Genomic DNA, 23329 nt, shown 5'->3' on the forward strand with positions numbered 1-23329 from the left:
TGTAGATGATTATCATGGTGATGATGATGATGTAGATTATGATGTTTATCATGATGATGATGGTGGAGATGATGATGATTGTCATGGTGATAATGATTGTCATGGTGATGATGATGATGTAGATGATTATCATGGTGATGATGATGATGTAGATTATGATGTTTATCATGATGATGATGGTGGAGATGATGATGATTGTCATGGTGATAATGATTGTCATGATGATGATGATGTAGATGATGATTGTCATGGTGATGATGATGATGTAGATGATGATGATGATTATCATGGTGATGATGATGTAGATGATGATTTTCATGGTGATAATGATTGTCATGATGATGATGTAGATGATGATTGACATGGTGATGATGATGATGATGTAGATGATGATTGTCATGGTGATGATCATGATGTAGATGATGATGATAATTATCATGGTGATGATGGTGTAGATGATGATTGTCATGGTGATAATAATTGTCATGATGATGCTGATGTAGATGATGATTGTCATGATGATGATGATGATGGTCATGGTGATGATGATGTAGGTAATGATGATGATGATGATGATGATGATGTGGATTACGATGATGATTTTTATGGTGATGATGACGTAGATGATGATTGTCATGGTAATAATGATTGTCATGATGATGATGATGTAGATGATGATTTTCATGGTGATGATGATGATGTAGATGATGATGATGATGATTATCATGGCGATGATGATGTAGATATTGATTTTCATGATGATAATGTAGATGATGATTGACATGGTGATGATAATGATGATGTAGATGATGATTGTCATGGTGATGATCATGATGTAGATGATGATGATAATTATCATGGTGATGATGGTGTAGATGATGATTGTCATGGTGATAATAATTGTCATGATGATGATGTAGATGATGATTGTCATGGTGATGATAATGATGATGATGGTCATGGTGATGATGATGATGATGATAATGTAGGTAATGATGATGATGTGGATTACAATGATGATTTGTATGGTGATGATGACGTAGATGAAGATTATCATAGTAGTGATGATGATGCAGATGATGATAATGATTGTCACAGTGATAATTATGATGATGTAGAAGAGGATTGTCATGGTGATGATGATTGTCATGGTAATAATGAATGTCATGATGAGGATGAAGATGTAGATGATGATGATGTGGATGACGATGATGATTTTTATTGTGATGATGATGTAGATAATGATTGTCATGATGATGATGTGGATGATGATGATGATTTTTATGGTGATGATGACATAGATGATGACTGTCATGGTGATGATGATGATGTAGATGATAATGATGATTGTGGTGATGGTGGTGATGATTGGTTATATTATGGATGGTGGTTATAGTGAAGATGATGGTAAAGATGATGATCATTATTTAAACATAGTTTTGGATTTATACCAGCTAGGTTCCTTAAAGTACAAACAATATTATTTATGTTTCTTTTATATTTTTTGCTCCTGCCTGCCCTTGCTGATCATTCTCCTGTCCTAGATCTTCTGGCCGACTCTGAGAAACCTCTTCATCCCTGTATTCCTCAACTGCTGGCTGGCCAAGCATGCTTTGGAGAACATGATCGTAAGTGTGTCTCCCTCACCATATGTGTGTGTGTGTGTGTATATGTATGTATGTGGGTGTGTGTATCAGTGCATGTGTTGTGCTTTGTTGAGCTGTGTGTATTCTGAGAAACTGTGTCACTGATTTTGTTTTTCTTATGATTGTTTGTATTTGTGTGTGTGTGTGTGTGTGTGTGTGTGTGTGTGTGTGTGTGTGTGTGTTTGTATGTGTGTGTGTGTGTGTGTGTATTTCAGAATGACCTGCACAGAGCAATCCAGAGAACACACTCAGCCATGTTCAACCAGGTTCTGATCCTCATCTGCACACTGCTCTGCCTCGTCTTCACTGGGTGAGGGTCTCTGGGTAGTCTGGGTAATAGGACCATTGCTCTAAACTCCCCAAATAGAATGGGATCCAAATGTCCTAGCCCTTTACACATGAAACACTTGGCAACAATTGAACAAAAGCTAGATGAATAATACCTGAACTAAATATAAAGAGCAGGAAAAGAACTACGCATAAGATAGAAAGTAAAGAGAGATCCGAGAACCAGACTCAGGAGCCTAGATAGGAGATAATACTAAACAAACAAAAGACAAAAATAATACATGCTCAAGAGAGACACAAGAAAGAAAAGGAAAGGGACAAACAACCAAGAAACAGGCCAAAGGCGGGAATAAGGAAACATAATAATCTTATACACACAAAGAGAAGGGAACTAAAATAAAGAAATACTTATGAAAAAAAACATGGAAGTGGGCTGAGACAAAATGATAACGAGCAAAGTTTAGAACATGAGAAACCAGGAAAACAAACAATGGACAAGATAATGATCATTTGAGCTTAAGAGAAAACAGAACTAAAAGAGAAAACAGAACTAAAAGAGAAAACGGGCACACAGGAAAAACACGTGCACACTCGAGGAAACACATACCATGGGACAAGACAGACATTGAATACAAAGTAATAAACTAGATAACAACCATTAACTAAAGAATTGCACAATTTGCTGCAATTAATCATGATTAATCACACAGTGCCTTCTTAAGCCTGATGTTTTTAATAATCGATATTTAAATCTAAATTAAATAAATCAATGTAAGTCATAAGAGTGGAATTATTTATATGTTAGTAGTTAGTAGTCAGGACCTGTGTGTGTGTGTGGGAGGGGAGAGAGGGGAAGGGTACAAGAGAGAGTTAATGATGATATTTAATACATAATTCAGCATAATTAAAATGTAATCTGGCTGCACAGTGGCGCAGCAGGTAGTGTCGCAGTCACACAGCTCCAGGGGCCTGGAGGTTGTGGGTTCGATTCCCGCTCCGGGTGACTGTATGTGAGGAGTTGGTGTGTTCTCCCCGTGTCTGCGTGGGTTCCCTCCGGGTGCTCCGGTTTCCTCCCACAGTTCAAAAACACACGTTGGTAGGTGGATTGGCGGCTCAAAAGTGTCCATAGGTGTGAGTGAATGTGTGTGTGTCTGTGTTGCCCTGTGAAGGAATGGCGCCCAACGTGTATTCCCGCCTTGCGCCCAATGATTCCAGGTTGGCTCTGGACCCACCGCGACCCTGAACTGGATAAGCAGTTACAGATAATGAATTAATAAAATGTAATCTACCTTCTGAACTTAACAGTAGTGATGCTGTGTTTACATCTCTTCTTAAAATCACTAATACGTCATTAGACTCTGAGAAGGTTATGGCAAAATGATTAATTAGCATTTGAGAGAGAGAGAGAGAGAGAGAGACCATGAAGCAATAGCATTATAAATGACAGAGGGAGTTGCACAAGACATGTGAAGAACAGAGATGCAGACAAGCGTGAAGAAAATAAACAAAAAAGGAACAAAAAAAAGGAAACCAAGGAGGAAAACAGAACTAGAGAGAAACAAGGCAGAGGTGTAGAAGAGGCACCTGACACAGTTTGAAGACTGGTTTTCCTTCTGCATTCGCAGTGCTTCTTTCTGCACTCTCCATCTACAATTTCTCTATGAGCCCTGAGTGAGAACTCATCTCTAGCCCATGGCTGTGAGTGAAGGTCCGAGCTTTGTGTGGTGAACATGGTGGGAATGTTCTTGACTTCACTGTGGTGTGCAGCACTCTGGGTGAAGGGCTATAATTAATCCATCACAGAAACTCTACAGCTCCTCCAGCTTTGGACAGCGGGATTTATTCCTCTCTCTCAGAGCCGTCAGGACTGTGGTGGTCCTGTCTGAATGCTGAAAGGCTCGCTAGCGGTGGGGGGGACGTTCCGATTACAGATTGATGGACAGATTGTGGGTATTGTGAGGATGGTGATTACAAAACGAGTTACATTTACACTTGTTTTACAGACCTGGCTTTTAGAAGCGTTTAATGGAGAGTCACTATGGAAACTAACCCTAGCTTTGTGATACTGATGTTTTCTCAAACGTGATTTACTATTTAACAATATTGTAATTAACAGCTGTATTGGCCACTATGGATAAAGCATTGTGTTTCATTTGTTACACTCATTGACAAACCAAACAAACAAAAACACAACAAAAAAAATGCTCCAAAAAAGAGTTGTTGGAATCAAATGAAACTTTATATGTGTAAATGAAAGAAAATTGAAAAGTGTCGCTAGTACCCTGTTGGAACAGCTCTAGCCTGGATACAAGATGAGATGCAGTTTGGACATACAGGTATACAGTTTCTGTTTGGCATTCATTCCTTCATTCATTGTCTGTAACCACTAACCCAGGGTGACCATACGTCCTCTTTTCACTGGACATGTCCTCTTTTTGGGACCTGAAAAAATTTCTAAATCTCCAAAATTTTCCGGGATTTTGCCGTCCACAGTCTTCCCCCTGTCCCAACTCTTACTATAGGCCCTAATCCCTTTCTTGAAGTGTGCACTTAGATGATGGCATTGTTGTAGGTGAGCAAAAGGGGCGCACCGGGATCAAGTGTTCAAGCTGATCACTTTCAGCTGAGCTCCACTCCACATCACAGTGTTTTACTGGAGCCTCGAACAGAAATGTGGTGAAAGTTGTAAAGGTGATTTATAATTGTCTCTTCGTATTTGGAAGTGTTTCTGTGTCACACAAGCCTTTCACTTTCTGCTCTATATGTTACAAAACTGAAAGTCGTCAATTCTGTCCCTATAACGACACAAATACACAGACACACCTGACCATTACTGACCTTGTGACGAGTAAATCAAGTTACATCTGCTCAGTTTTTCTGTTTAACATTAATTTTAGAAGAAAACAGGCCAACTCTCCGGATTATTAAAGCTGGAACAGGGGAGAAACTGAATTATAGCTCTCACATACAGCATGTTTTATCAGCCAGACCTTATCAAATATGAAATATAAGTATTGTAACATAATGTCTGTATCCCAGCCATGCTCTGATCATTTGTTGGTAAAATGTGGTGTTTGCTTTTAGTAACGTTTAAAAAAACACAGTTAAAATGTAAAATTGTCAGTTTCTGGTGTAAACAAGCCGCTTTAATACAGTTTTGAAGTTTGGTTTGAACATAAAATAACAGGCTTTCAATGATAATAAACTGTCAAGAAATAACAAAAATAAAATTTTTGCTTAGGGCCAAATGTTGAATGGAAAGCAATCTGTCCAAAAAGACATTTGTTATTTATCTTATTAAAGAGTATGTGTTTATGTTACATTTCAGCAGCATAGTTGCTTTTTGGAATCATTTGTGCTGCCAACCTGCTCCAAGTGTCCTCTCTGAAAACTCAAATATGGTCACCCTATCTTATCCACTGCAGCGTCTCTCTTAGAAAAGAGGTCTTTTTTCACACAAGCCTCCGCTTTATGTTTTTAGCAGCTGCTAAAAGCAGTCATGCCATACACTACAGAGTTTCACTCTAACAGCTCTCTCTCACACTCTCTCTCTCTCTTTCTTTCTCTCTCTCTCCCCCCTCACTCTTTCTATATCACAGCACATGTGGTATCCAGCATTTGGAGCGAGCAGGTAGAAACTCTCTCTCTCTCTTCAACTCACTCTATTTCTGCATCGTCACCTTCTCCACGGTGGGCTTTGGGGATGTTACCCCTCAGATTTGGCCCTCACAGCTGCTGGTGGTCGTGATGATATGTGTGGCCCTGGTGGTGCTGCCTCTGCAGGTGGGAGGACTCCATTACATCTTTCTTACAAACTTGTTTGAACCATTGTACAACCGCTGCATTCTGAGCCAGTATTAGTGCTGATAGCTCTGCCAATAACAATGTGTGAGGTTGTGGAAGTGGTGTGGAAGCTTGTAGAAATAGACTCCTGCCAAAACAGTGGGTGGGGGTTAATGGGTAGGACACCTGCTGGTCATTTTAAACGCCAGCCAGTCATGTAACAGGTTGTTTTCATGGCATCTGTTGTTCCCTGATTTGAAAGCATATCCTGTGGAAACTTTGGAGGAAGATTTGAACACAGTATAATACATGTTTAACAACCCTCACCAGCTTCGACTACACACTCGAACATGAGTCACCTCCTTAACACAAGTGGCCACTCACAGCTCAGTGAGGTGGAGATTTTCAACATGAACGCATTTTCACTCCATAAGATGGTCACCAGTGAGCTAATGGCCAGATAAAGCAGATAAAGGCTGTTAAAGCTAGTGCTGTTAAAACGAATGTTCTACAGCTACAGAGCTAATGTAGCTTACAAGTGACAGAAGTCTGTGGACAAAAATAAGTTCTTAAGTGGACATATTCTCCCCTTTTTCATGATGGGACACAGTTCTAAGGTCTTAACTGAAAGTCAGTACCTGTTCCTTTAAGTGATATTGAGCTGCACTGCACCCCGACCCTGAGTGCGCAGCAGTGAGGAGCAATTAGCAGAAGCTCTGGGTTTTAGCCATTTTTTGCTCAGTTCACCTTTTTCATTGTTGTTTTCTCTCTTTTTGCTCAGTATTCTTAGTTCCCTCTTCTTGTTGTGTCTGGCTCCATTTAATCTCTCCTTTGCACTGGTCTAGTTTCACAGTGTGTCTGATATGTAAATGCACTCCACACTAGCTTTGTATAACAGAAGACCACACAGTATGCTAGTCCTGCAGATCAAAGCTAAAGCAGCCCACTTCAGCCTCCAAACATGTTCCAGCTGTTAACATCTTAATAAAGAAGCTTTTCCTCTTTCATTTACAGTGCATTTCCACTGCATGGTACACTGTCAGAAAAAAGGTTACTGTAAAGGCACATTATTGTTCAGTAAGGTGCAAACAGTGTAAGTTTGAGTTAAGGTCCAGTCTCTAATTACATTTCCTTCTCCAAAAGCAGTGGTGAATATTATAGAACATTCTTTATAGAACTGTGTAAAAAAAAATAATATATTTCTCTCTCTCTCTCTCTCTCTCTCTCTCTCTCTCTCTCTCTCTCCACCCCCCCCCCCCCCCAACTCTTGCAGTTTGAGGAGCTGATTTATCTATGGATGGAGAGACAGAAGTCGGGAGGGAACTACAGTCGACATCGCGCACAGACAGAGAAACACGCTGTGCTGTGTGTCAGCTCCCTCAAAATCGACCTGCTTATGGATTTCCTCAATGAGTTCTATGCCCACCCACACACACAGGTGTGACAGGGGCAGCGCATGTGCTCATGTGTGATCTTCTCTTGAGCATGTTGTCTGATCATATTAACTAATCTGCTTGGCTGTCCACTTCCCAATCATGTTGACTCACCGTTTAGTCCCATGCACTCGTCACATGCTGCTAATCTTCTTGACCAATGACTGAAGGAAAGATGGACAGCTCATAGTCATAGTCAAGCCTGCACAAATCTAGTGTCTCTACTGGCAGGTTGCAACATGGTGTGTAGCTCAGCCATCCCTCATATGTTTTTGAATTAAAACTCTTTTCTTTCTATCTTAAATGGTGTAACAATTAAACAGTTGCATTCTGGCACCTTTAGAACTCTAGATCTTTCCATTCCAACTTAAATGGAGTAATTATGATTGTAGTAACTTTTCGCTCAACTTTAAATGGAGCAGATATTATAATGTGGCCCCTATAGAATTATTCACTTCGCCTTAACTGATGCTGTTTAAGGTGGATTTGAAAATTCTTCCAGCCACAGTAGTATTGGCTCCATTTCAATCCATGGCTTGATGCTGACATAACAGTACAGAGTAGCCACCATATTGGGAACCTAATCATTACCCCAAAAAAATGTGATATTTATATTGTTTTATTCTTTCTGTCAACACTTGTAATATTCACTTAGACATTAAAATGAAAGAAATATAAGTATGGATCCCTGACCTGATTATCCATGTTACACGAGCTGCATCCCAAATTATTTATACTCCCTATATAGTGCACTTCACTCATAATAAACCTAATAATACAGACAGCAATTAGACACTAATTTGACTGGGAAACTTGAATGTCATAACTCACTCAAATTTATTTTCAACATACAACGCATATGTGAGTGCATAAACTGTTGTTTTATGACCTACAATGTGCCCTATGGAGGGTGTAGGGATACATTCAGGATTCAGCCTCAACTTTACACTATGAGATGTTTTCTGCCACAGATGCAAAGAGGCAGAATGTTATTAGACTCTCTCCAGTTCAGCAAAAAGAGCTGTGTATGAGATAAATTTGTTTACATTAGTGCTGTGCTATGAAACCAGACAATTGGTGTGCAATATGGTGCCCTAGAAAAAGAAAAATCACATGACTGCAACCCATGGATAGTTTGGAAGGGAATAAAGGTATGTTTATTATTTATCTTTTTATACCACAATCATCTTAACTCACTACTGGTCACCTGGACTGACCCTTAGCTGAGCATCTTGATTGACAGTTTGCTAGTCAGCTGTACTGACCATTTACTGGTGATCTTGACTGATGGTGGTGATGTTGACCAGCCTGTCGGGAGTTAGTTAACTTTACGGTTCTGTTTCTGTTTGTCCAGGACTATTACGTGGTCATCCTGTGTCCGTGTGAAGCGGATAGTCAGGTGAGAAGAGTCCTCCAGATTCCTCTGTGGTCACAGCGGGTCATCTACCTGCAGGGATCGGCCCTCAAAAACCAGGACCTTCTTAGAGCCAAGTGAGTGACAACTGCTGCAGCCAGTCACAGCGTCCCATCACACACGTCTGATTTTACATGGTCCGGTTTTTAACGTTACAAACAGAAAACATCACATGAATTACTAATTACTTCTTCCTTTTTCCTCCTTTTGTCTTACCTTTCCTTCCATTCCTGTAGTCTCTCTCTCTCTCTCTCTCTCTCTCTCTCTCTCTCTCTCTCTCTCTCTTTCTCCCATCTGTTGCCATGGTGCAGGGTTCTTAGAGGCATGAAAGGCTAATAACAGTGAGGAATTTATAGCATCTGAGGGCTCTCTATATAATAGAATGGTGTGTGTGTGTCTGTGTCTGTGTGTGTGTGTGTGTGTGTGTGTGGGCGTGCATTCGCCTTTTCAATGTGAAAGTTCTCCACTGACTCACTTGGCCGGACCAGGCAGCCTTGTCTCCGTTTGTTATTTTTGCTTTGTCTGAGTTCAGAGAGGTGTTGCACAGAGCAAGATTTAGCCTGATCATTTTAGCAAGATCATTTAAGCTCAGAATCATCCCTGTGCACTAGGAAAAGAGCTGAGAGATGTAGCTATTGGACAATCCTCACATCTGGGCTTAAGTATTCTGTCTTAATGAGAATTGTGGATTACACCCTATACACTTGAAAATTATGGTTCTACAAGGGTTCTTTATTAAAGGAAATTGTTCTATATAGAACCTCAAACAGGTGAAGAATATTTTCCTGGATTAAAGGGTTCTTTGCATCATGAAAGGGTTCTATAGATGCTAATATATAACACCTTTTAGAAAATGGTTCTATAAGGCAACAAAAAGCTTAACATCGTAACAATAGAAGAACCCTTTTTGGTGTCAAAAGAGGTGTTGACTCCCAAAGAATTGATCGCTGGAGCATCTGGCAGTCCCTTGTTTTAACTATTGGCCAATGATTCACAGATTTGAATCTCGGTTTGGAAGCGCCTTCTAAGGTGCACTTTGAACTTATGTTAGTATCAGTGGCGGATGCTGGTCTTTCAAGGAGGGGAAGCTCAGTTTCAGCCTACATCATAAAATGTGTTGGTTTATTTATACGTAAATTCTACCCTCCATTCCTTTTCAAGAAAATGGTCTGTGACCCTGTCGAACCAACAAGGCGTCTTTTCCAGTGACTTGACTAGTGTCCTCTCAATGTCCAGCAGAGCTAGGCTGTTTAAACGGCCTTGGCCCATGTGAAGTGTGTCCGCCTGTGAGTGCTTTGTGACGGTGGAGGGGCTCAGCAGCACCCGCTGGACAGAAACTGCGATAGAAGTCAGAAAGAGTGATAGAAGTCAGTCTCCAAACACAAGCAGCTACAAAAAACCCACCAGAAATAGAAGCTTGATTTGTCGCTAGTTGTTTTTAACAAAGAAAATGCCGTTAAGAGAACTTAGAAAGTCTCCAGTTCAACTCAGAACAGAATGAAAATGTAATGCTCCCACGGATCTCTACACCAAAGCATCGCTGATTCGCTCATTCGCTGTCAATCAAAAAGGGATTCAGCCGCAGACACATCATCCAACCATCATGCAGAAGCTGAGCGTCCGGGCCAGCTGAGGCCAGCCCACTGCTCCATAGACCCCCAGAGACGCTGAGGGTCCGATGGGCGGGACAAAGCCCAGCATTTATCCAATCACTCGTCTCGTTTCGCTGCACTTCGCAATTGAACTCTGTGGATGCTCAGCGTCCTCACTGTTTATAGCACCGTGAAACTGCGGGAAAGCCGCGTCTTTACCAGTTACAAGAAGCTGATTCTGAACAAAAGTTGAGCCCGTTGTAGTGCATATTTATTCAATGACACGTACACACAACAGTATATATTTGATCACTTATTTTTTGACATTTTAGGGGAAGCTGAGCTTCCCTTGCAGTCTTAGAGCAATCGCTTCTGGTTAGTATTAAATTAATGCAAATTGTAATTTGAAGACAATTATGGCCATATTCCTTCCATAATGTTGGATGTTCCATAAAGTAAGCTATTGTTTATGAAACTTATAATAAATAATAACTCTGAAATTGTAAAAAAATAAATACATGACTAAATGTAGGCTTTTGTATTTAATAGAAGCTAAAAGACTAGACTAGTATGATCGATGACTAAAACTAACAATAATTAAATCACTAAAATGAGACTAAAACTAATACACATTTTATTCAGAAGACAAGGACTAACATTAAATCAATATCAGCTCCTAAAACTAACACTGTCTTGATAAAAGCACATGCTCATCTCCACCCTCCTAAGGATATTTTATCTTGGGACTTAACAGTTCCCTCTCTGTTAATGCCTCTCTCTGATTGGCTGGTTGTGTTGAAACTTTTGTTGTGATTGTCCCCTTTCTGATTGGTTATTTGGGTTGTTCTCTCTCCTGATTGATTGTGTGTGTGTGTGTGTGTGTGTGTGTGTGTGTGTGTGTAGGATAGACGATGCAGAGGCCTGCTTTATTCTGAGCAGCCGAAATGAAGCGGATCGAATGGCTGCAGTAAGTAAATATCACTGGTCAGTTTGACCACTTACTGGTCACCTTGAGTGATCAGAAATAACATCACACAAATATTGATCACTTTAGTCGATTATAAATAGATCAACTTCTTTTCCGTTTATTGACCACTTGACCACTGACCACTTACTGATGGCGCTGACCAATTATTGATCTTCTCCCACAAATATTGATCATCATCAGTAGTTACATAATGATTACGTTAACTGACCTTTCGTGAATTATGTTAATTCATCAGAAATTACACTACACACATATTGAACACCTGCACTGACCACTTACTGACCACATTGACTGGACAAAAGATTACACATTTAACTCATTAGAATTACCAAATTACTGTTGGATTACCATTTAACGATTATTATGTTCTTTGTCAGGATCATCAGACAATACTGCGTGCGTGGGCCGTGAAGGACTTTGCCCCCAACTGCCCTCTGTACGTCCAGATCCTCAAACCTGAGAACAAGTTCCATGTGAAGTTTGCAGGTGATGGTTTTCACGCTAGCCGTCTGTCCAGCTGTCAATGTCCTCCCTCTGAGTGTCTGTCAGCCTGGCTCTAAGTGGTGGGTTTCTTTCCTGTAGATCACGTGGTTTGCGAGGAAGAGTTTAAGTACGCTCTGTTGGCTCTAAATTGCCTGTGTCCTGCTACATCCACTCTGGTCACTCTGCTCGTCCACACTTCCCGTGGGCAGTGAGTAGCCTAAGTTCCTCCTTTTCATTATTCTCTCATACTTCTCCAGCATCTTTTTTTTCTGCCCTTCTCTGTCATTTTGTTTTAAATTCATTGATTAGAAATCGATCACTAAATCAGTGGAACGCACATTGATCACCATGTCAGATACTGGTCATTATTTACTGTTTATTATTATATATTCCTACTTAATATTCCAGTTTCTAATAATTAATTTATTGATTGATAGAATCGATTACTCCTCTTTATCTATTCTCCCCCCACCTGACATGTTTGTGTTTTATTTCGCTGAACAGTCTGTTATTATTTATAAATAAGTGTGTAAAAGAAGTGTTATAGGTGTGTAATAATATATAAAATGACCACAGAGAGGGTCAGCAGTCTCCGGAGCAGTGGCAGAGGATGTACGGCCGTTGTTCTGGTAACGAAGTGTATCATATCCGTCTGAGCGACAGCACGTTCTTCAGAGAATACGAGAAAAAGAGTTTTACCTACGCTGCTTTTCACGCTCATAAGAAGTGAGTACACAAGATTTCAGCCATAACATTGCAGCCCCTTCCTTGTTTCCACACTCAGGGTCTATTTCATGACGATAAGTCTGTTGCTCTGTGGCATTAGCCCCATTTTACTCTGTTCTTCAGCGTTCAGGAACTCCACAGTTAAATTGCAGTGACACTGACGTGGTGGTTGTGTGTTAGATATATGCTGGGTCGGTATGAGTGGATCAGACACAGCATTGCTAGTGGAGATTATAAAAAGTGTGTACCGTAGTGCTGAGCATGATCCACCCAAACCATTTCTGCTCTGTGGTGGTCCCTTTTGGGGCCTGACCAGTGAAGAACAGGGTGAAAGGGGCTAATAAAATATGCAGAGCAACAGAGAGACTGCAGTCTATAATTGTAGAACTACAAAATCCACCTCACTGGATGAAACATGAATGTGAGGTTTCCAAAGTTCCAAAAAATGAACAGTCTTGTACAAAGAAGCTGCTGGTGTTTCTTGGAACAATGAACTGATCTGAGTTTGTGTGTGTGTGTGTGTGTGTGTAGATATGGTGTGTGTCTAATAGGAATAAAGAGAGAGGACAATAAGAGCATCCTGCTGAACCCGGGACCTCGACACATCATGGCCACTGGAGACACCTGCTACTACATCAACATCACCAAGGAGGAGAACTCCGCCTTCACCATCCGACAGGAAGCACATCACAGCAAGGGCCGTGGTCATTGTGACATCCTCAATAGCCCCTCGGGGTTACCTGTCCATAGCATCCTCGCCAGCATGGGTGAGAGTGAGAGAGTGATAAAGAGATGGGTGTCTTTTTAGCTCTAAAATATTTGACTTGGTAAATGGACAACACAACATTCAGTTACCTTCATTTACATATAATATGGTGGTATACACAAAGCAGAATGTTTATCCAGAGAACGTAAGACCAAAACCAATCCAGTCTAATACGGCATGAGCTCAGGGGTGTTCCTGCACTTTTAAAATAAAAGGTGCTACAATTTTAATAGATGTGTGAGTGTGAAGAACCTTTTATAGGTTTAAAAAACCTTCACTTGATGTAAAGATTCTCCATTAATTTAAAAGTTATCAGCAAAAATGGTTCTTTATGGAACCAAAAGTGGTTCTTCTATGGCATTTCTCAAAGAACACTTTGTAGCATCTTTATTTTTAAGAGTTTGTGAGACAGTCCTCAACTCTGGGCTAAAGTTATCTGGCTAAACCTAGAAATCCTGTTTTGAGTAAAAGTCCCAGGAGTGTCCACTTTTCTTAGGATACATTTCCATCCACACCAAGTCTTTCTGAGTGAAATATTGTATAACTATCATTTCATAGCACATATTTTTACTTCATGTCATCACAAAAATAAAAATTCAGTCCCAGTAAAAAGATAAAATACATAAAAATAAAGTACATTACTATTCAATACATTTATTTACATTAATGTATTTGCATAGATAAAGTAAACTACTAAAGTAGTGGAACGGTGTGAAATTCTCACACTTGCGTTTCCTCTAGGAACAGTGGCAATGGATTTCCAGAACACCAGCCCCACTGTTGATGCGGCAACGCTGGCCCCGCCCGCTGAGAACGGGTTGGGAAGTCGCCGCCCCAGCATCGCTCCAGTCCTGGAGATTGCCGACTCTGCCTCCTTGCTGCCGTGTGACCTCCTCAGCGACCAATCAGAAGATGAGGCTGCTCACTCAGATGAGGATGTGCCCTCGGCCTCTGAGTAGGTGATCCAGTCAGATGAGAGTTGAGCTGTTCCCTAGCTGTTAGCCGAACAGACCCTAACCTAATGTACCTCAGGCTAGTCAAATTAACCACTTTCAGCAAGGTAAACTGGCAGTTTCCTGTTATTAAACAGGTATATATATATATATATATATATATATATATATATATAAGTGTAAGACTAATATATAATAATGAGCTGCACCCCCCACATTGGGAACCACAGTAATAGTCAATAGAGCTCTCTACACCTGACATGATGTGACGTGTAGCTGTTGATGGACACCCTATTTTGTTTCTGATTTGGAGCCAGGAGCAGAAATAGCAGGGAAGCAAAACCATCCTATATAAAACAGATAAGCATTGTAAATATAACTATATAATTTTCAAATAAACATGCTAATTAAACATTCAATAATTCCCCTCATCATACGCCTCACAGTGGTTTGCTATACCACTTCCACTACCATCAGCAGTTGCCAGGTCCCTGTATTTTAAGCAATATTGGGCTTTTTATGTGATTGGGCTCATTTCTGTTTTTTGTTTTTTTTTTTTGTTTTTTTTTTGCTTGTTTTAAAAATTTTGCTCTTGATCCAGTCTCATTCCAATATACCTGTTTAATAACAGGAAACTGCCAGTTTGCCCTGCTGAGAGTGGTTTATTTGACAGGCAGCCATGTGGGTTTTCCATTAAGAGCTCTAAGTTCTCTGGGGTTTTTTCAGTTTACAACACTGTGTTAAAGAAGAGGTGCTAGCATTTACACTGATTTTATTCCTAAAAAATTGAGAAATGAATATATACATATCTCTGCCTCAAGCATCATGCTTGAGGGTTTGTAGAACTTCAGCATCATGTCAGCTTGTGTGTGTGTGTGTGTGTGTGTGTGTGTGTGTGTGTGTGTGTGTGTGTGTGATAATACAGGTGTGTGAAAGGCTATCCTCCAAATTCACCATATATCGGTAGCTCACCAACGCTCTGCCACCTCCTTCTCCAGAAAGCTCCATTTTGCTGCCTGCGCCTTGACCAGGTAAGCTACTAATGCTATATGCTACCAATCATTGTTTTTCATTAAATCTGAATGCTAATAATGAAACAAAATGCTAATATGCTGTTATGACAATAGTGATATAGTCTTATAGGAATCAGGAGTGTGCTGCCATACTAACAGTGCGTTCTATGTTTGAATCTAGCTGTCCTTTAGCACAGTAGTATGTTAACAGTATAAAACAGCAGTGAGCAGGAGTTAACAGCAGCCTCCTTCGGCATTATTAGATATAGGGAGACTTATCTAACAATACACTCTGCCCACTGTTGCAAATGATTCTATCTCATTATGTTCTTGAACCCGAGCTAGATGACATTCAGTCTGCTTGCGCCTGATTGGCTGAACCCTGTGCGGCAGAAGCGTGGGCACATTGCTGTCCTCTCTCACTGAGAGCGCACTGAGAGATAATCAGAGCTCAATCGAGTAACGCCTGACGGGGACTGGCTGGCAGGTATAAAGAGCTGGAGAGAGCTGAGGGGAGCAGGTAGCGAGAAGGAGAGGCAGTAGGTGGCCTGTCAAACTTTAATGAGCCCTGAAATGTATGTGAGCAGCTGAAAAGCCTGCAGTTTGGGTGTTTTTCCAATTGTTTGTATTTAAATATATGAATAAATCAACATTTGCTGTGAACATGGTTCATGACTCCAGCGTCCCCCTTCTGTGGGTGGAGAAGTGGGTGTAATCATGTGCAATCATGGAAAACATAGCTTCAAGTGGGACTAATTGAGCTTGTGACTGGTCCTATATGTTCTAAAGTAATATACTATACATATATCTCTGTGCTGTGGTGGTTCCAGGCCTGTGAGCATGTTGGCTTTGAAGACGCTAAAGCATATGGCTTCAAAAACAAACTGATCATCGTCTCGGCAGAGACAGCAGGGAACGGTCTGTATAACTTCATCGTTCCTCTCAGAGCATATTACAGACCCAGGAGGGAGCTCAATCCAATAGTACTGCTACTGGACAACCTGTGAGTGTACACACACACACACACATGCACTAAGGTCTGTGAACACACACCCAGAGCAAAGGGCGGCCATCCCTGGCACCCAGGGAGCAGTTGTGTGTTGAACATGAAACAGTAAAATATTTCACATCGAAACAATACACTTCACATGATGTGGTGGTTTGGATGGTTTGCCTTACTCTTCTAGTGTTTTTAGCTCCTACAGGTTTTGCCATGTCTTATTTCTTGCTATGCCCTGTCCCAATACTCCAGCTAACATGTTTCCGTGAGCAGAATTTTGTGTCATTAAATTCAGCCATTCTTATATCTCTGGCACTTAGTTGATTTTCAGTGTTTTAGTTTTATTCTTGATGCAATAACTAAACCTGTATCAAAATCTCAAATACAACCTTATTGATATCGCTTACCTCATCTCTGTTCGCTGACAAACATAGCTGTGGACAGGCTGTTTTCCACATCCAATTACCCAAAATCTACAGAACCCCCTTCCAAAATGAATGTAACAAAGCACATTCCAATGGAGTGAAGAAAAAAAAAACGTTCCCCTCTCTTTTTGACATCTCCAGCACACTGACTCATTCTTCTGAGTTCAGAGCACTGTAAACTTTCTACGCAGAGTATTCTGACAGCTATGGCCTTGACTGGATCTGACATTTCACAGTGCGTGTGTGTTGTCTGTGTTGTCAGGCAAAGTCATTGCCATTGTAATGGCTGTTACTCAGTCATTTACCTTTTATTCCAAAGAATATCCCATCTGAACTTAATGGCGAGAAATACATCATCATCCGTCTAAGAGTTTCCATAGTAACAGCGGTAGCCTTTCAATATAAGTCAAATCTCACCTAGGAGTGTGAGTGTGTGTGTGTGTGAGAGAGAGAGAGAGAGAGAGAGAGAGAGAGAGAGAGAGAGAGAGAGAGAGAGAGTATAAGCAGCCTCCATCCTGAATGAGAGTGGATTATTAGTGTAAACTCTTTCCTGTTTAGCAAGTCTTTCTAACAGTCTTCCCTGAAAGCTGTCTGCAAATAGGTGAACAACAAGCCTATTCTTAATGTGCTGAGTGAATAAAAAGATGAGGAGGATAATAATAGTCCTTCCAGTTGCTTCCAGTAATAGTTCAGTGAAAAGATCTTACTCCATTGTTTTTAGTCCATGAGCAAATACATTAAGGCAGTGGTTCTCAACCTGTGGTACGTGAAGCAGCAAGTGGTGGTACACCAGATGACCTTGAAAAAATTACTACTTAACTAAAGATTTAATTAATAACTGAAATATTTTTATGCGTAAACTACGTTTCATGGTTTTAAAAAAAAACATGGTTTAAGAATAAATGGCAGTGCAGTCTGTAAGTGAAGGGCTAAGCAGCATTCCCCTGCTTCTTGTTTCCAGAGAGGGAACGCAGTCTCCCAGTATTTTGCACAATCCGTGAAAAGAAAGCAGAGTTTCAGCTTCTTACTTATTGTGAGCACAGTCTAGAGACAAACGTAAGTCATTTGGATTGAAAAAACAGAAAAGTGGAAACAGAAAAAACACACAGAGATCAACCCCACGACATACTCCTAAACCCAGAAGGACTAAATCTAGAGGCATAAACAAACAAAACACTTAACTAAAGGAAAACGACTGCTAAAACACTGTTTAACAGCGCCACGCCTCCTTCACGTACTGATACAAGTGCTGAGAGCTGCTGTGAGCACCTGCTCCAAGCACTGCGCTCACCTATAGTCTACGGAAGCACATTAAATTAATCTATCTTCATTTTTTTTTATTTATGTGAAAACACTTATTTCCCCATAATTGTAGCTATATTTTCTCTTAAATGTGTAATTGTGTTTAAAACACACAGTTAAGGCCTAAAGGGCGGCACGGTGGTGCAGCAGGTAGTGTCTCAGTCACACGGCTCCAGGGGCCTGGAGGTTGTGGGTTTGATTCCCGTTCCGGGTGACTGTCTGTGAGGAGTTGGTGTGTTCTCCCTGTGTCTGTGTGGGTTTTCTCCGGGTGCTCCGGTTTCCTCCCACAGTCCAAAAACACATGTTGGTAGGTGGATTGGCGACTCAAAAAAGTGTTCATAGGTGTGAGTGTGTGTGTGTGTGTGTGTGTTGCCCTGTGAAGGACTGGTGCCCACTCCAGGGTGTATTCCTGCCTTGCGCCCAATGATTCCAGGTGGGCTCTGGACCCACCATGACCCTGAACTGGATAAGCAGTTACAGATAATGAATGAATGAGTTTAAGCCTAATTATTTGTGTGTTTTTTTTAGTAGTATTTAAGAATAATTTTGTATAATGCATGCAAATTTTCAAGCAAGTCATTCATAGAATTCATAGGTGGTACTTGGGGTCTTTGATTTGAAAATAGGTGGTACTTGGTCTAACTAAGTTTGAGAACCTCTGCCTTAAGGGAAAATATGTAGATTTTACTGGTGAACACAGCCATTTCCCAAAGGCCTCTTAGTGGTCATACTCCCTGTGGCAGAATTGGACTTTCTCCCAATTTAACTCTGGTGATAGAGGAGTCCTGGCGCATGCACATTCATACTGTGCAGCATGAAATGAATCAGTGCAGAATCACAGCTGTTTGTGTGCTCCCTGTCTCCTATCACTGTAGCAATAAAGAACAGGACAGAAGGTCACACATCACACTGTTAACAGAGGACAGAAGATAACACAGTGGCCAATCAGTCCTCTTTGTCTTCACCACCACCACTACAGTGAAAATACTGCATAGAGTGTGTTTTTACTAACATGTATTATCTTTGTCTGGAGCAGGCCTGATGAGCACTTCCTTGAAGCAATTTCCTGTTTCCCAATGGTTTTCTACATGGTGGGAAACATTGACAAGTAAGTGATGGGACTAAATTGGTTTAAACACAGGGTCCAACTGGGTTGTAAATTCTACTCTGGGCCCATGTAGACCCAATATACAGAGTTTTACTGGGATGCCCACGTTTATCTCATACAGGCAGTCCACCTGGGCCCCACTAATAGGCCATATACCAATTACCTCCAGAGCCCATGGCCATCCTGAACCTAGCTAGCCCATTTTTAAACCATGTGGTCCCTGCTGAGGTGGGCTGGCAGGTGGATCATTTCTTGCAGGTACTGTATTATTGGTAGATGCTGAATCATTAATCATAGTTTGGTTGTTCTCATCTGTGTGTGTATTAGTTTGGACAGTCTGCTGCAGTGTGGGGTCCTGTATGCTGATAACCTGGTGGTGGTGGATAAGGAGAGCACTATGAGCGCTGAGGAGGACTACATGGCAGACGCTAAAACCATCGTCAACGTCCAGACCATGTTCAGGTGTGTTAGGTGTGTTACCTGACCCACCTGAAGGGGCCCTACGCAGTATTTCGTTACTGTGTTTCAGACCTGGTTTGGGCCAGTTTTTCATGTACAGCACTGAGTTCTTGATTTGTATGCATTGGAGCATTTCTCAGATCCAAATTGAATCTGTCAAAATTCCACATCATCTAGCTACTTATGCACCTTATAAAAGGCATTTCTCATTCATTTTGGACAAACAGCACAAGCTTTGGTTTATCATGCAGACAGTGTTGTACAGCTGTCTGCAATTTCTTACATTATCAGTTGCTTTTACCATGTTGATTGTAGCAGAATGTATTTTACCATGCAGAATGTATTACACTGCTTTTCTTTTGAACAGTTCAGCCCTCAAAACATACAGGCACTAGTCCATTGCATAAGTCAGTATACTCAGAAATGCTTAGATCCAGTTGTCATTAGCTGTGAAGCATATGTTTTACATTTTGTTTGAAGTTTTAGATCAACCAATGGTCAACCAAATAGCTCAGAGGTGCATCTCATGAACCTTCAATTGCCAAGCATATACAGACAGAGCTCAACGCAGTGTTACAATTTATGACAAAGGAAGAACAAGGAAAAGTTTCAACAGCCCGAAATGTGTGAGGAGCCAGCCACGTACTCAGATGACCTTGCTGTGAATGCAGCATGTGAGGACATTACTGCTGATGCCGGTAGAGATTGGATAAGACATTTAAAAAAATGCTTTCACACTGAATTGCCAGGGAAGAGCTCTGATGTGGATGAGAATCTGTGGCCCGATGGACAGGAGCATCAGGAGGTCTAGGAGGTTCTTTTCTGTATCATAATGATCTGTATAATGAAGTCTGTCATTGATCTACAGTACAAACAGGACAAAGTATGAATATGAATCTTATCCGGTCTCTTTCAGTAAATCTCACACATACAGTAATGTAACTTTGTACTGTTTATGCACCTCACAGTAAAAGTGCTGCCGTGTGCATTTTCACTGACACCAAACATTTAGAAAACACTTACAGTGTTACTGATGTACCGATAATGTGGCTAAACATGTTGACTGTCCCTGTTCATAATCAGTGCGGTCTTGTCATTCTGATGCCACTGACATGAACTAAGGATTCTGAACAAGTTACAGGCTTTTGCCGGTAATCCACAGTGTGGTGCTGTTTGTATGAAATGTTTTGAGAAATGCACATAATGTTCTGCCAATATAAATGATGATTCGAAAAATGCTCCCAAGTAGGAGTGGGTAATATGGACCTAAAATAATATCACGATATTTCAGGGTTTTTTTGGCGATAATGATATTCTTAGCGATATGAAAAAACACTGAAAACTAATTTTATTAATATCAAGAACACACTATTGCAACAAAATAAATTTTATATTAATTATATTAATCTAATAATACATTTAATTTCATCCACCCATTATCTGTAACCGCTTATCCAATTCAGTCATTCAGGAGTCCTTCATCCGCGCTAGTCCTTCAAAGGGCAACACACACTCACACGTTCACTCACACACTCACACCTACGGACACTTTTTTGAGTCGCCAGTTCACCTGCCAACGTGTGTTTTTGGACTGTGGGAGGAAACCCACGCAGACACAGAGAGAACATACCAACTCCTCACAGACAGTCACCCGGAGCGGGTATCGAACCCACAACCTCCAGGCCCCTAGAGGAAATTTCTTATTTAAATTATATTTAATTATATTTTATTACAAATCTGACAATCTTAAACATTTAGAAGAAATAACAAAATATATGTGTATACATTTGCTTATTTTGTAAACAACCATAATTTACCAAGATTCTGACATTGTATTTATTTTATTATTATATTATATATATTTATTTTATTATTATATAATATTGATATTTTAGATTATATCTAATTTTAGAACATATTCCTGAAAATATTTAGAATATTGAGATTTTATATCCAAACCACCTCCACACAACTGAAGTCATTCATCTTTTGGAGCAAATTAAACGCAGAACAAATTTCCACTGTACCTCTCTCTGTGCAATGATGCATTACATACACAGTCAGAATATCACAGTAATCACAATATTCAATTTTTTTTTTTTTTTATCATTTATACGTTTTTTGTGATATTATTGCACATGATACGATATGGCACAGTGAGAAAAACTGTGATAATGGTTCATTCTCTCTCTCTCTCTCTCTCTCTCTCTCAGGTTGTTCCCCAGTCTCAGTATCATTACAGAGCTGACCCACCCATCTAACATGCGCTTCATGCAGTTCAGAGCTAAGGACAGCTACTCTCTGGCACTGTCTAAACTGGAGAAGGTGAGGAAGGACAATAGTCACAGGATCAAGGATGTCACTAAAACAGTCACTAACATCTGTTCATTTTGGAGATTTTTTAAACCCCTCTGTGTCTCTGCTGGACTGGACTGATACTGACCCTCCACGCAAAAAAATACCTACTATGTGGGGGTCTTTTAGGGGTCCCAAACATTGAAGAGCAGGATGAAAGGGGGCTAAAGAAGTATGCAGAGCAACCGATGGACTATATTTGTGGAACTGTAGAGTGCCACTGTATGGTCAGTGGAGGTGATCAAATGGACAGTGAGTGTGTTTGTTTGTAAATGTGTGCCTGTATATGTTTTCTCTTCAGAAGGAGCGTGATAAAGGCTCTAATCTGGCCTTTATGTTTCGTCTGCCATTTGCTGCCGGCCGAGTCTTCAGCATTAGCATGTTGGACACACTCCTGTATCAGGTATATGTGTGGCCTTGGTTTTGGATCAAGATAGCAAGAGGAAATTATTTGTGTGATTGTGAATGAGGGTTTATTATATTGCTGAGGGGGGACGACAGTAGAGCTAAGACAGTGTAAAGTGTGGGTTCATTTTCTGAACATATTTACTATGGGCCCCAAAGGAATTAGACCTGGGCTTGTTCTGTTCACATTAAGCCCAAGGTTATGGAATGGGAAAAAGTGGAAAAACCAAACAATGCCAGAACAGCTTGCTCAATAAATAGAGGCTCTTGAGAAAGTCAAACTGACCTCTAACACTAGACTGGCCAGAAAGGTGCCATGCTGAGTGCTTTTGGCCAAGGTCTTATGCTGCATTCCATTTACCTCAAAAGCCAGATATCGGAACTGGGAGTGATTTTACAGCCAAGCTGATATCACAACACTCAGTGCCCTAGGTTTTAATTGTTAGCTTGTCCCCAGTTAGCATTGTTAGCTATACCCGTTGCTAAAAGTGCATCATGTGATATTTTTCACGTCCAAACACAATGGTAAAAGTCCACATAGCATTAGCTACAGCTACATAGCATTATGCTAACAGCTGTTAGCATAGATAGCCCTGTTCAACATAGAGGAGTTCCCCTGACTAGTTCCCCTAGAACTCCGCCAACACACTTTAACACACAACGCATTTTAGCCTGCTGTTATTATGATGGATTCATGTTACAGCAGGGAAAGGCACAGCCAATCACACTGACCATATGTGTTACGGTTATGAAGAGGTAGGACTCGAGTAAAGAACATGATTTAACCCTTTCTGCACCTCTCGGCTACTGAGATGTTGACAGATTTATTTCCATACATCCTTTATCTGTAACCACTTATCCAGTTCAGGGTCACGGTGGGTCCAGAGCCTACCTGGAATCATTGGGCGCAAGGCGGGAATACACCCTGGAGGGGGCGGCAGTCCTTCACAGGGCAACACACACATACACACTTTTTGAGTCGCCAACGTGTTTTTGGACTGTGGGAGGAAACCGGAGCACCCAGAGAAAACCACGCGGACAAGGGAAGAACACACCAACTCCTCACAGACAGTCACCTGGAGTGGGAATCGAACCCAGAAGCTCCAGGTCTCTGGAGCTGTGTGACTGCGACACTACCTGCTGCGCCACCATGCCGCCCAACAGATTTATTTATTTATTTCTTTTTTGAG

The 23329-nt window shown here is 40.8% G+C and overlaps 1 protein-coding gene across 1 annotated transcript in view; it reads left to right on the plus strand.

Moving 5' to 3' along the window:
• kcnt1a (potassium sodium-activated channel subfamily T member 1a) overlaps window positions 1-23329 on the plus strand; it is a 48962-nt gene that overhangs the window by 13061 nt on the left and 12572 nt on the right. Inside the window, exons 9-25 of the mRNA XM_066645301.1 lie at window positions 1545-1628; window positions 1862-1956; window positions 5534-5717; window positions 6991-7155; window positions 8505-8641; window positions 11060-11123; window positions 11522-11630; window positions 11727-11835; window positions 12204-12353; window positions 12885-13120; window positions 13861-14074; window positions 14998-15103; window positions 15916-16088; window positions 18849-18920; window positions 19248-19382; window positions 21593-21704; window positions 22036-22137. Coding sequence (XP_066501398.1) covers window positions 1545-1628; window positions 1862-1956; window positions 5534-5717; window positions 6991-7155; window positions 8505-8641; window positions 11060-11123; window positions 11522-11630; window positions 11727-11835; window positions 12204-12353; window positions 12885-13120; window positions 13861-14074; window positions 14998-15103; window positions 15916-16088; window positions 18849-18920; window positions 19248-19382; window positions 21593-21704; window positions 22036-22137 — 2247 coding nt within the window. The remainder of the gene's footprint in view (window positions 1-1544; window positions 1629-1861; window positions 1957-5533; window positions 5718-6990; window positions 7156-8504; window positions 8642-11059; window positions 11124-11521; window positions 11631-11726; window positions 11836-12203; window positions 12354-12884; window positions 13121-13860; window positions 14075-14997; window positions 15104-15915; window positions 16089-18848; window positions 18921-19247; window positions 19383-21592; window positions 21705-22035; window positions 22138-23329) is intronic.

Source organism: Hoplias malabaricus, chromosome 15 (genome assembly GCF_029633855.1).
Source record: "Hoplias malabaricus isolate fHopMal1 chromosome 15, fHopMal1.hap1, whole genome shotgun sequence".
Taxonomy (NCBI): Eukaryota; Metazoa; Chordata; class Actinopteri; order Characiformes; family Erythrinidae; genus Hoplias; species Hoplias malabaricus.